Source organism: Manis javanica, chromosome 12 (genome assembly GCF_040802235.1).
Source record: "Manis javanica isolate MJ-LG chromosome 12, MJ_LKY, whole genome shotgun sequence".
NCBI classification, from domain to species: domain Eukaryota; kingdom Metazoa; phylum Chordata; class Mammalia; order Pholidota; family Manidae; genus Manis; species Manis javanica.
In genome coordinates, this window is record NC_133167.1 from 22,297,188 (window position 1) to 22,309,578 (window position 12,391).

The 12,391-nt window shown below is 41.3% G+C and overlaps 1 protein-coding gene across 5 annotated transcripts in view; it reads left to right on the forward strand.

The window, feature by feature from the left end:
- The first annotated feature begins 473 nt into the window (after positions 1-473).
- The window catches only part of ERBB4 (erb-b2 receptor tyrosine kinase 4), a 1,111,691-nt gene continuing 1,099,773 nt past the window's right edge, over positions 474-12,391 (forward strand). For all 5 annotated transcript variants that reach the window (XM_073218152.1, XM_073218154.1, XM_073218156.1 and 2 more), the window contains exon 1: positions 474-1,264. In XM_073218152.1, coding sequence (XP_073074253.1) covers positions 1,183-1,264 — 82 coding nt within the window. In that variant the 5' untranslated portion in view covers positions 474-1,182. The remainder of the gene's footprint in view (positions 1,265-12,391) is intronic.

The window sequence follows — 12,391 nt, forward strand, 5'->3', positions numbered from 1 at the left end:
TATCCCTAGACCAGTCTAATTTGAAGACTACCAATTACTGAACCACCTTTTAAACTACTTTATGAGTGTGGAGCATGAAGGGTAAGAACAGTGGAGGCTTTATGCCCAAAGCAACATTTTCTTTTCTACTTCTGCACCATAGGGCAATGGAGAAAAAGATGACTTTTTTTTTTAAATTATAAAAAAAAAAAATCTGCAAGCATCCCGCAGGTGGTTTGTGCACTCGAAGGGCCAGAAGTTGTAGGGCCTCTGTTTCGGTCTGTGGCCTCGGGAGAGGCATTTACATCCAGCTTTCTCCGCCCTGAGCAGCATGAGCCCGCACCCAGACAGGTGTTTCCCAACTCCTGAGGCCTAGGATTTTGGGGAGTGGCTGAGCCAATAAGATTTCCCTTTTGGGGGGGGCGGGAGTAAAGGCGTGGCTAGTTGGGTCAGAGCGGGGGCGGGGTTTGCGCTGCTGAGAGGGAGCCCGCCTGGTTGCGTGGAGGGTTGTTTTATCCGCCCCCCCTTCCCAACACCTTTTTTTGCTCCGGGAGTCTTATTAATTTCTCTGTGGGGCTGCAGCTGGAGACCGCGGAGCGTTGGAAATGACGCTCGGAGCTTTAATTACCGCAGCCGCCGGACAAGTGTGAGGAAAGCTGACAGGAAAAAGAAGGACAGGATCGGGGGAGAAGCAAGCAGCTTTCCCCCCTCTTCTTCCCTCCCAATTTGGACTGGAGGTGCAAGGAAACTGAAAAGGGAGCCGAACATAGCCCGTCCGGGGGGAGAGGCCGGAAACATACCGCCTCTCTGCAATCAACTTTTTTTGGAAACCTTTTTCTCCCTTCCTTTTTTTCATTGTTGATCAACCAGTGAGAGAGAGAAAGTGAAGAGGGAGCGAGAAAGCAAAGGCTCCCACGGGGAAATAGCTGCACAGTCCGGCCCGGGGCCCGGGCGCAAACACTCGAGCGCACTCCCACACGCGCCCACAAGCGCGCACCCTCTCCGCTCCTCGGGTCCCCGGCCCGGGACCAGCGGGCGCGGACAGGGTCGCCGGCGCTCGGAGCCCCTGCACCGCGCGCGCCGCGCGCCGGTCCCCCTCGCGCCCCGACGCCCGCCGGGCTGAGGGATCTCCTCCGCGTGCCCGAAAGGGGATATGCCATTTGGACATGTGATTGTCAGCACGGAATCTGAGACTGCCAAAAAATGAAGCTGGCGACAGGACTGTGGGTCTGGGTGAGCCTTCTCGTGGCGGCGGAGACCGTCCAGCCCAGCGCTTCTCAATCAGGTGGGTCGCGCGCTTCCTTCCAGCGCTTCCGTTGTTGAACCTGCTGCCGCGGGCTTGGCCTCAGCGGGTGGCTCCCTCGTCCCCTCTGCCCAAACGGAGACGCGCTCGGTCCCGAGCGTGGGGACATCGCTTCGCCGGCGTCTCTTCCTTGGGCTTTCATTCGCCCCTCTTCCTATCGCCAAACTTACCCTCTGTGTGTACCTGTGTTTTATTTATAGTGAAAAATCACCCCGCACCCTGTCCCTTGTATCTCTCCGTAACCCCCTTTTCTTTCTCGCGCGTTGTCTGTGAGCCTAAGCGGGATCCCTGGTTGCGCCTGTTGTGCGGGACGTGGGAAACCCAAAACCTGAGCCGAGGACATAGATGGTCCTCCCCGCGGCTGGGACCCCAAAGGAAAGAGCCTCGGGGAAGCGCGCGGCGCCGGGGGCGCTGGGGTCCCGGGGCAGTGCCGGCTGGGCCTCCTGTGGGCGGGAGGACTGTGCGGCGCGGCGCTCCGAGAGCGGGGCTCTGCACCTGTGCGTGCCGCCGGCGGCCGCCGCGCCCCCAGCCGCGCGAGCTCGCGGGGTCAGACCCGACCGCAGCCCAGCCTGGGCAGCTGGAGCGCGGCGGGAGGGCGCGCCTCCGGGACTCCAGGCTTCCTCGGCCCGCGTCCCCGAGCCCTCGCCCCGCTGACTGGAGCGGAGCCTGCTTGCCTGCTTGACCTCTTTAAAAAAAAAAAAAAAAAAAAAAAGCTTGACACACTGGAGCCGGGAGCATGGCCTTCCCGTCTGTTGCTGCGTTTGGCTCCAGGAAGAGTTCTTCCTGTAGTTCAACTTGCAATTGGCCGGAGTCCCTCCAACTTCCCTGTTTACTGCCCGGAGCGCGGTTGGCGAGCCGACCCGAGCCGACCCGCTGCGAGAATTGATTTAACCTGAGGCGGCCGCGGCCGCGTGGCCACTGGTGGTCGGAGAGCTGGAGCCCCAGGTACCTGGACAGGCACAAAGCTGATTAACCCCCGGGGCAGCACGCTGGGGCTGCGCTCCGCGCCTGGCAGGGCTTAATGACAGCCCCTGCAGGGCGAGGGAGCTCAAAGTTTCTGACACTTGAGTTCCCTGGGGATGAAAGTGGGACAGGAAGGGACCGAGGAGAGCCGGTGACTGACGCAGCCAAGGGGGCCTTTGGAGAGGGGGAGTAATTGCCAGAACCATCGGAGGCTGCTCGTGGGAGGGTGGGAGGCAGCTCAGAGGAGATAAAGCCCCCGGGAGTGGAGATAGGAGAGCCTTAGGCCGGGGGAGGGTGTCCTGCTGACCTCACCGAGAAAACAGCGCGAGGTAGTTTCCCGTTCCCCCCCCGCCCCGCGCCTCCTCCCTGACTAGTAAAGAACAAGTTACAATCGTCCAGCCTTTCAGAATGACCTTCGAATGGCACAGTGTGCGCCGTTTGTACTAGCCGTTTGCACTCTCCCAATCACTCTGAAATTCTTCATGCATACCAGGTCCCGCGCTCTAGCCACCTCCGGAATTACACCAACCCAGACTTGAGATTCCAGGCGGCCTCTTAGATACATCCCTTTTTATCTCCCTCTCCACTCCGAGTCCCTTCATATTTTCCCTCAATGGGCTGATTATGCACATTGACCCATTCAAAAGCAGTTGCGACTGACATGCACGCTTAGGCGAGAGGAATGTCTACGAGGCGACCTACTGAGGGCTGTCTGGTTCAGCCTCAGCCGCTGGGGGACCCGGCTCCGAGTTCGCAGCAATTTGGTATTAACTGTGCGGCTCGTGGTTGTGCTATGCCGAAAAGCCCTTTTCAGAATTTCTGCAAGGAATGTAATCCAAATTAGTTCTGCAGCTGTCCTCTTGCTCGTCTCAGGCGACACCCGCTCGCGCCCTCGCTCGGCTCTTCTCGCTTCCCCCCGCGAACTGTCGGACCCACAAGTGAGCCCATTTAGAGCGCGAGGATTAGCGTGCCATTGTTTCGTGTGTGACTCTGTACTTGAAATTCTGGGGGCACAAAGGCGAGCCTCACTTGTTCAGAACACAAAGTGATTTAGATGAAAGGGCCGCACAAAGAAAAGCTCTCGGGTGCATCCTTGGTGTAACTGCAACACGCCTACTAAGGTGATCCACTTGAAACTGTAAATGCTCCAGACTTTTTTTTCATCCTACCCCACCCCCACCCTGTCGCACCTGGCAGGGAAAGTTCAGTTGGTTTTCCTGCACTGCTTTTATAAAACCAAGTTACTGTCTGGGGTGTGAGTGACGCTCTGTGTATTTGGGTCTGTATATGTATGGTGTTATGTTCCCAAGTAAATACATACTGCGTGTCTCCGCTCGCGCAGTTAGCCGTCAGTAGCAGTTTGGAGGAGTTTGTTTTGGTCCAAATGAGAAATTAAGCGCGGATAAGTAAACTAAGCTGCCAGAGGGCGACAAGATGTTGAGTGAATTGCTTTTAGATGAAACAAATTAAGGAAACGAGGGAAGACAATCTGCTTCTCGCATTATTAGACACGCTTGGAGTTCAGGGGAAAGTGGCATATTTTTGAAATGCTAATTTCTTAAGCAGAAGGAATGCACCTTATTTACTGCTCTATGTGAACGGAATAAAAATATGGGGGAGGGAGATTCTTTTGTATAGATTTAAGATAGTTATTAAAATAATTGTAACAGAAAAGGACATGTTATTTTCCCCCTCCTTTTGCTTGGAAAAGAAAAATCAGTTTAGAGAATAGGATTTTTACTAATTCTGAAGGAATTTGTCTCATTTCCAGTGATTGATTTTATCTAGAACTATTATAGCCAAAGGCTCTTTATGTGACTATTATAAAGCTTTTACCACCAAAAGGAGGAATTACAACATTTCTGTCTTCCTGGTGTTGTTGAAAAATAATTTCACCTTTGTATTGGAATACAACATATAGTAGTATAGAAATGATGCTCTTACATACCTTAATAGGTATGTGATGAACAAGTTCAGTTTCCTTTTCGTATTTGCAAGTAACTTGGTCCTGCTTTGCATTCTACAAAATAATATACATTTCCCCAAATAGTTAAAATGTATTTATATCCAAAATTAGTTTAATATAGAAGAAGAAAAAGGTTAACAAAACTTAAATGATGAAAAAGATGTTAAATATATTTTTAGAAAAATCTGTCCTCTTTCCTATATGAGTTTACTGTAAGCATACCCATAGGTATGCTATTTCCTTTTTTTTTTAAATTTTGAAATTCTTATATATATGTAAAATGGGCCTTTTTAGAAGGTATTTTTTTCAGAATGCTTCTAGGTATGTTTATATCTATTACTGTAATTGCAAATCACTTGAAAATACCATATATGGACTGTTACGACAAAATTGAATGACTGGTTATCATGATTCCTAGTCTTGTGATTCATTTTCCTGTAAACTAAACTGCTTTTATTTATTTTAATCATGCATGCACAGAAGTCACTTTTTTCTTTTTAAATCAAGGTACTTACTGCTTTATATATATTTTCATTTAGTCACTGGAAATGTGTCTTAATTAAGAAATTACGTTAGAATATTTACCAGGGCATGCACTCCATGGAAGATTTATGTATTTTGTACTCTAACCTGAATACAGTAAGTCTGAATTGGCTGATTTTTAGAGTTTGCATTCATTTGAGGAAAAATCATATCTCCTCCTTAAAGTGGATTCAGATATTTAGTATTCATGAGCTTTCATCCCTTTGGTTCTTAAATAGAAGTACTATTTATCATCTGTCTTATGCATTCACCCTTTCCATTACTATAGGTTCTTTACATCTTATTATTTATTGAGTTTACACATGTGAATATATATTTTCCCTTCCACCAGTTAAGTGTATTCTTTTTGTGAGTGCCTTTCCCAGCAACCTGCCATTCAACCACTGCAGGAGTCCTCTGAGCCAGTTTTCATTCTTTCTTTCTGATAAATCTGATATGGCTGGTTGGCCGGACAATTGCAAGCCATTCCATTGCGCAGATTTATTCCTGAAAGAAAATAAAAAGGCATCGATCCAAGATCACTAGCACATCTCAAAAGCCCTGACTGCAAGGCCAAGTCTTTCTACAGAGAAGTCCCTTATTCCTTTTTTCTCTCCCTTTCCCCCTTCTGACTAAGGAAAGAAGGTAGACTACTACCATTTAAAAATACCAGGGCTGCAAGGAATTGTGCTCTTTGTAAATATTCTCTGAAGCCTTGAAATTAGTGACTGTACAAGATTCACATTTTAGACAATAAGTTGAATTAGGGTGCCTGAAACATGACAGCACTTTCAATGGGTGTCATTTTTATATTATTTCAAGCCAGTTATTAAAATTTAACATGTATTAAAAATAGAAAAAAGTTTTTGCTTTATTTTACAGTGTTGTACAGTTGGTTATCTATGTGTGATTTGCAAATGCCTGAACATAAATGAAGAAAATGATCAAAAAAGATGTTCTGTTACCTGAACTCATTGGCACTTGCTGTTTGATTTCACCTTTTGCGATATATTGCTTTATAAAGATGTTAATATTTACATTAAAATTAGCTTATACATGTTTAAGCCTACGGCTGTTCTATAAAACTGGCAAACATATTCCACTGTTATCTTTTACAGTGATCTACTGAGTATGTACACAAGGTAGAATTTAATCATATTATCAGCTTTTCTCCAGGTTATATCATTTTAGAAATGTTCTGTTACATTTGACCTTAGGGAACCAAATTGCATCTTTTAATTAATACTCATTTTCTGGATTATTATCAATATTGAGCAGTTGGAGTAAAATCTTACTTTCCATGCTTTCTAATATAGCTATTGACTGGAGTTTAGTGTTTATACTGACAATCCTTAATTTTCCTTTTTTTTTTCATTTTTTAAATAAAAAGATCCCAGGTCAGTGTTTCCTGAAACTAGCTTTTCTACATAGTTTGAAAGAGACTTTAACTCCCTATTTTTTGTGGTAAAGTGTGGTGCAGGTGTTTTAAATCAAGGTTTCTACATTGTAGGCACAGTTCTTCCAGTTTCTTCTTAATACCTTGAGCAACTCACTGCATGTTTGTGTGACTTGGCTTGTGTGCCTGAGGGAGAAATGCTTGTAATGTACTCTCGATTTCACTACTATATAGCAGTTTTCTGAAAAATGGCTTTAGAGTCTTCTGTGGTATTGAGATACATTTCAGTAACAAGTTAATTGATATATTTAAAACATGTACATGTATATTAGAAAGTGCCAACTCTCCAGCTGACCATCTCTTTCAGAACAACACCTGTCTAAATGAAGTAAAGAGGTCATTAACTTTAAAGCATTGGTATTTGTAGTCCATTTCCCCAAAACATTACTTTTCAGAGTTCCTCTATGGTCTTTTTAGATTTCATTGTGTATGAATTTTTCTCTTTTCCTATGTTGTTGATAATTCTGACATACTTATGAAATAAATTGACCTATTTTCCAAATCTTTAATCAAAGCTTTAAAGCCATTTTCTTGTTTTCACATTTGACACTTAAACTAGGTGTTTTCTATTTATACTAATTTTTCAGGAGGGAAGAAAGCTGTCTCACTTTTATGATATGAAGGTGAAATAATATGGGTATTTTGGGCCTAATTCTAAAGTGCTTTTTTGAATACGTAGTAATTGTTTCATAGTTATTTGCATTTTGAGTAAATGATTGCTCTGCAGGCCCATTGCTTTGCACAACCCCAGGGGGCAGCAGCCACAAAGAATTTAATGGAAATGATGCACACCAGTGTTGTGGGTAGCGCATCAGCAGCGCTGCTGTTCTGTGATGCTGCAGAATACAAGCACCAGAATAAGAGTTAGGAGAACTGATTTGGGTCGTACAAGCATTCCTATTGTGGTCTTAGGGTTAGGGTTCTTGCTCTGTGTCTTCATTTCCTCATCTCTCTTGTATCCTAGAGGCTAGAAGTGATACCTAAATAATTAACATCTTGAGTTTTTCTTAAATATTCAGTTAGAAAAAGGATGTTTAGGCTTTTTTGCTTCTCTTTTAAAGAAAGCCATTGGTTTTCAATTATTTTTGTAAGTAGATGTCTTTGTTCTAGTGACTCCGTGTGTATAGCACTGGTATCTGAAGCAGGTAAAAGGGGAAAAGGAGAGACGCTCTTGCTAACATTGCAACTAGAGGCCAGCTCTGTGCCCTCCCCTTTTCCTACTCTACTTTCTTGCTCTGGCTTCACAGAAACCAAGTACTATTTCAAACTACTAATATAGGCCAGTCCTCTTATTTTTTTAAGTGAGGAAATTGGAAACACAGCAAAAGGAGGCAATATATATTAGTTAGTTGTTCCTGACATCAACATCATTTTTCTCTGACATACACAGAAGTATTTGAAAAGTTGTAGACACTTAAAATAAATAAATAAATAAATACAAGGTTGTATTGTTTTAACAGAGAATTGCAAAATTGAAATGCAAACCAATGAATTGGAAACACAGGGCCTATTATCAAACTGTGAAGTTCTTTTCAAGGGGAATACTGTGGGGTCATCATCATCTATAATTTATATTTAGAAGTAAACATTGATTGCATTTATAACGCAGCACATTAAGATTAAAGAAATTAAGCAACTCTTTTAAGATGTGGTTCTGTTACAGGGTAGATCTGTTTGCCTGGTATGGCCTATTCTGGACATAGAATTTTGACCTTAAAAGTCAGATAAGAGCAGTTCACACTAGTATCTGTATATAATAGTACCAATAGCACTTTCTTTTACCTGAGACATTATGAAGATGACCAATAAGCAGAGAATGGTTATTTCTCCATTCTCTGTTAAGTAATATGCATACTTAAATGAAATGGACTATAAGAAATAAACAGTGAGTTCCTTATCACCAATTACTTGGTGAGGACCCTTAACCATGTGTTATACTCATATAAAATAGATATAAAAATCCATGGGAATACTTCAGTTTCATCCAGGGCCTTGTTTTCCTTATCTTTTCCATTCTCTGTCTTTGTTGGGCCTTCTTCTTCAGGCTCCCTATAAGATCACAGTTGTATTATTTGAGCAAGTGTATAATTAGTATTAAGACATCATGGATGTATCTGTATGGCACATTTGCTTACCTCCAGTTGGCCTCTGCAGGACACTGCCCATGGGCCTTGTGACTTTGCCATGTTGTTGATTTAACCTTAACTCTCTTTGGTCGTCACTGACTTGCCTTAAGCACCACAGCCTTCTCATATATGATCAGCATTCTCAAGGGCCATAGTGACAGAAGGGAGATTTGAAACTTGTTTTGGCAGGAAGAGTCACTTCCTGTTAGGAATTTGAAATGAAAATGGACCCCCTGAAAAACGTTAACACAGCCACCATGAAACTTCCTGTGCAACATCATTAAATCTGTCCCTTGAGAAATAGCTCCGGATCATTAATGTTAATCACATTATTTCCGATATTGTAGGAGTTACCGAAGCATACTGAACACCAGTAAGAATATGCAAGACTCAGCTTCTGAACCCAGGGAGTTTAAGTTACAGGAATCAAGATGCTATGAATGTTTATATATATTTTGCTGGGAACATAGTTTAAAGGCATTAAAGAGAAGAAAATGAATGGTGCAATAAGCATTTTTTTCCCAAAAAGATTAGGCTTGTATGTAATCAGTTTCACCTACTCTTCCAACCCTTACTTATGTCTGGTCCCATATACATGAGGTTTTAAGCCTTTAGGATACAAGTGAGGATTAACCTGCTTTCCAAAGACACAATTGCCGGTCTTTTATGGTCCATTAAAGGTATCTCATGGCTTCTTAAGACTGAAAAAAATGGCAACAGATTCTCCAGGTTCTGTGACTATATTTCACATGGTTATAGCTTGATTAGTAAGTTGTGCAATCCTCTGCTTCAGGGTGGGTCCTCATCACTAGCAGAGGGACCTGTGATTGAGGTCAAGGATGGCAGTGACTATTTTGCTTTAAGCAAACTCTCTTTTTACTAAAATCTTTCTTTGTCATTATACCCTATGCTTCCTTATAGGCTTAGAAAATTTGAGAATATGAGTTCCTTTCTGTAGGGACCTATGAAAACCAAATAAAAATAAAACAATAATATTTCTTTTGTCACATACTTTCATTTTCAGGAGATTCTTTTGTCTGTTATATTGTCTTTTTGTCCAGAACTAGAACAGTTAAACAAGTTTTTAGATTTTTTTTAAAGGAAATTTGATTGCATGGCTTATTAAAAATCTATTCCCTAAGATTTTTACTGACCTCATCTAGTCCTTAAAAGCCTCGGAGCAGGGCTACTGCAAGAACCTCTTTACTGGTCCCCTTGTTCAGTGTCCTCTTACTCACAAGACTTCCTTCGTATCCCTGCCAGATGACCAATTCTAATATAATACTTTTATTATCCTAGTTCCTATTCAGAAGTCTTCACTGGATCTCCATTGTAAAGTTCAAAGCTTATTAAAATAGTCTTCAGTTTCTTTTTTAATCCAGTCTTAAGCATTTATTAAGTGGCATCCTGTTAAAGAACCAGGCTGATCCAGTCAGTATTCCATAGCTATACTTTGTTGCCTGCTTTTGCTGAACCCTGTCCCTGGAAATCATGGCTTCCTTGATGCCTCTGCTAGTCCAAACTGTTGAAACATTCTGACTTCTGCATTAAATCCTACCTCTGTATTACATCTTCCTTCACTGACTACCCTAGCCTACAATCTTTATCTATACCACTTAGCTGGCACTTAAACTATACTATAGTTTTGACTTTTTTATTCCCCACAGAGACTAATGCAATACCGCACACATAGTAAGTACTTTAAAAATATTTTCTAAATGAAAGAATAATGTACATTTTAAATGAAACAATTTTAAGCTCATTCATGGATGATTATTTTAATTAAACCATATAGTGAACAAAGTAAGCTGTTCTCAAAACATAATTATAGAATTCTTAATAATAGACATTAAGCATGTTTACCCTGGGAATTTCTTTAGTTGCTTTCTTGAACTTCCTAGGGTTTTTCTTTCTTTCAGTGGAGTGTTTCCAAGAGTTTATCATTTGTCCCCATCCCCAAATTTAGAGTCTACTCATAATATGGTACAAAGCATTTCTGTTGGTTTTATTTTTGGTGAGTTAAATATATGTGAATGCCACTCTTAAACATGTAACTGTTTTGTAGTCCACTATTTTTATGTGGCCATTACATTTCTATTTCTTATCTCCCATTTTTAAATTTTAATCAGTTTAAACAATAAGCATATACTGATCCATCAGTGTATTTCAGGACCATGCTGGGAACTAAGAAGGCATAAGAAGCTCAAGATGCCAACTTTCCCCTTTCTTTGAAAGAAGGATAGATGAGGCCAATAAAATGCAATACAAAAAAACATGTTATTAAGTGATTTTCCAAACTCATGGGAGGAATATTTGCCTCCAGAGAAATGCTAATAAATATTTCATGAAAAAAGGGTTCCAGACAGAATGTGGAATTTTCTATTCCTAGATAAATGTGATAATACAACTTTGTTAAAACTAAGACTTTGCATATCTTAAAATAGACAACTAAACATATGGCTACCATTTTTAAAGGATCCTATAAAGAAAGCTCTTGCAGGATAACTGGATTGAGATGTCTGGGATTTTCTTAGCGGCTTTTTTAGGTGATTCATTCTGCATTCTGAAAATGGCTGAAATGATTATAGTACTTATAGAGTCAGGATCTACCTGTGAAAATGTCCTTCCAGACATTGCTTCTCAGGTTTCCAGATTCCAAGAAACTGTTAACCTTTCTATCAACTGCAGTGCCCTCACTGTACCTTAATTTTTATAATGGCCTGAAAGAGTTAATATAATTTTCAAAATTACCTGAAACAGTCTGCAGGGTAATCTGTTAATGAGAGAACTGAGTATGGAGATATTAGTACTTTTGTCTGAAATTCTTTTAGAACTTTCCTGATTGTTTTTCCTCTAAGAATCCTTGAGAAGAAACTTTGAGTCAGGGATTTTTGTTCCTACTTTGTGAATGAGGAAATAGAGGTATTAGAAGTAGTAACAGTAGATATTAGAAGGGTGAGGACTGACTGGTGCATCAGTTTGGAACAGTGTCATGTCTGCCCTGTCCTGAGAACCAGCCAGCAATGCTCTCAAAGGCCTGCCCTCTTCTCTCCCTGCCTCACGATGCAAGAAAGGGATGCTTGGCACACCAAATCCTTCTGCCTCAGGGCGACAGCTCTTTCTGCTCACCCCATGAAGAAACATGTCTGGTAATTCTATCATTTAAGGAGTCCTTTAGGTCACTCCATGTTTCTCTTCCTTCATTGCATTTCTCTAGAGTTCTTTCTTCATATTGTATATGTTAAGGAAATCATGTAAGCTTTGTCTTCTTGAAAAACCTTAAAAGCAGGGGTATAGGCAAGGTTTCAGAACCTGAATTTATACAATGGGGGGAACCTCTTTCAAAGCAATACAAAAATAGAAATATACAAATTAGGTACAGAACCTTGGGAAGCACCAATGTTAAGAGAGGGGCTCTGAGGCTGAAGCCTTTTTAAAAATTTTTATGGTGTATTTCCTGTGATGGAAAATTATACATTTTAGGAAGTGATATTGCCCCTCTTTTGCTGTAAATTTTGTGTGTCATTTTTACTTTTTTTCTACTGCATGTAATTAGTGTCCCCAGTTAATGTAGAAAAACGTGTTGCTTCCAGAAAAAAAAATTGTCATAGGGAATAAAATCACATTGTAAAGCACTTAGTATGTCTTTGGATTAAAAAAAAATGTACTATATAGAGATGATTTTCAGAATATTTTTCTCTAAATATAAATATGCCTAATCCAGGTATATATCTATTTTCTTGACTTTATATTTTTGAAATGCGTCATAATACTGTCTCTTAGGCAGTTCTGCAGTTTATAATGGTTTGACGTTGTTTAAAGGAACCTTGCTGTTTGGATGTATAAAAGCTGTATTACTAAGGCCCTATCCCTTGAAATATAGTTCACTGATTTTTAAAAATCATTTGTTATGTAATATGCATAAAAATCTATCATTGACTTTTACCCCCTGGCTAAGTTAAATGTGACTGTTTTAACTACAATAGATATTATTACTAGCTGTGAATGAAATAATCCATCTAAAATAAAATCACACTCAGCTCAGAAATTTGGTAATATTTTAACTAATATATTAA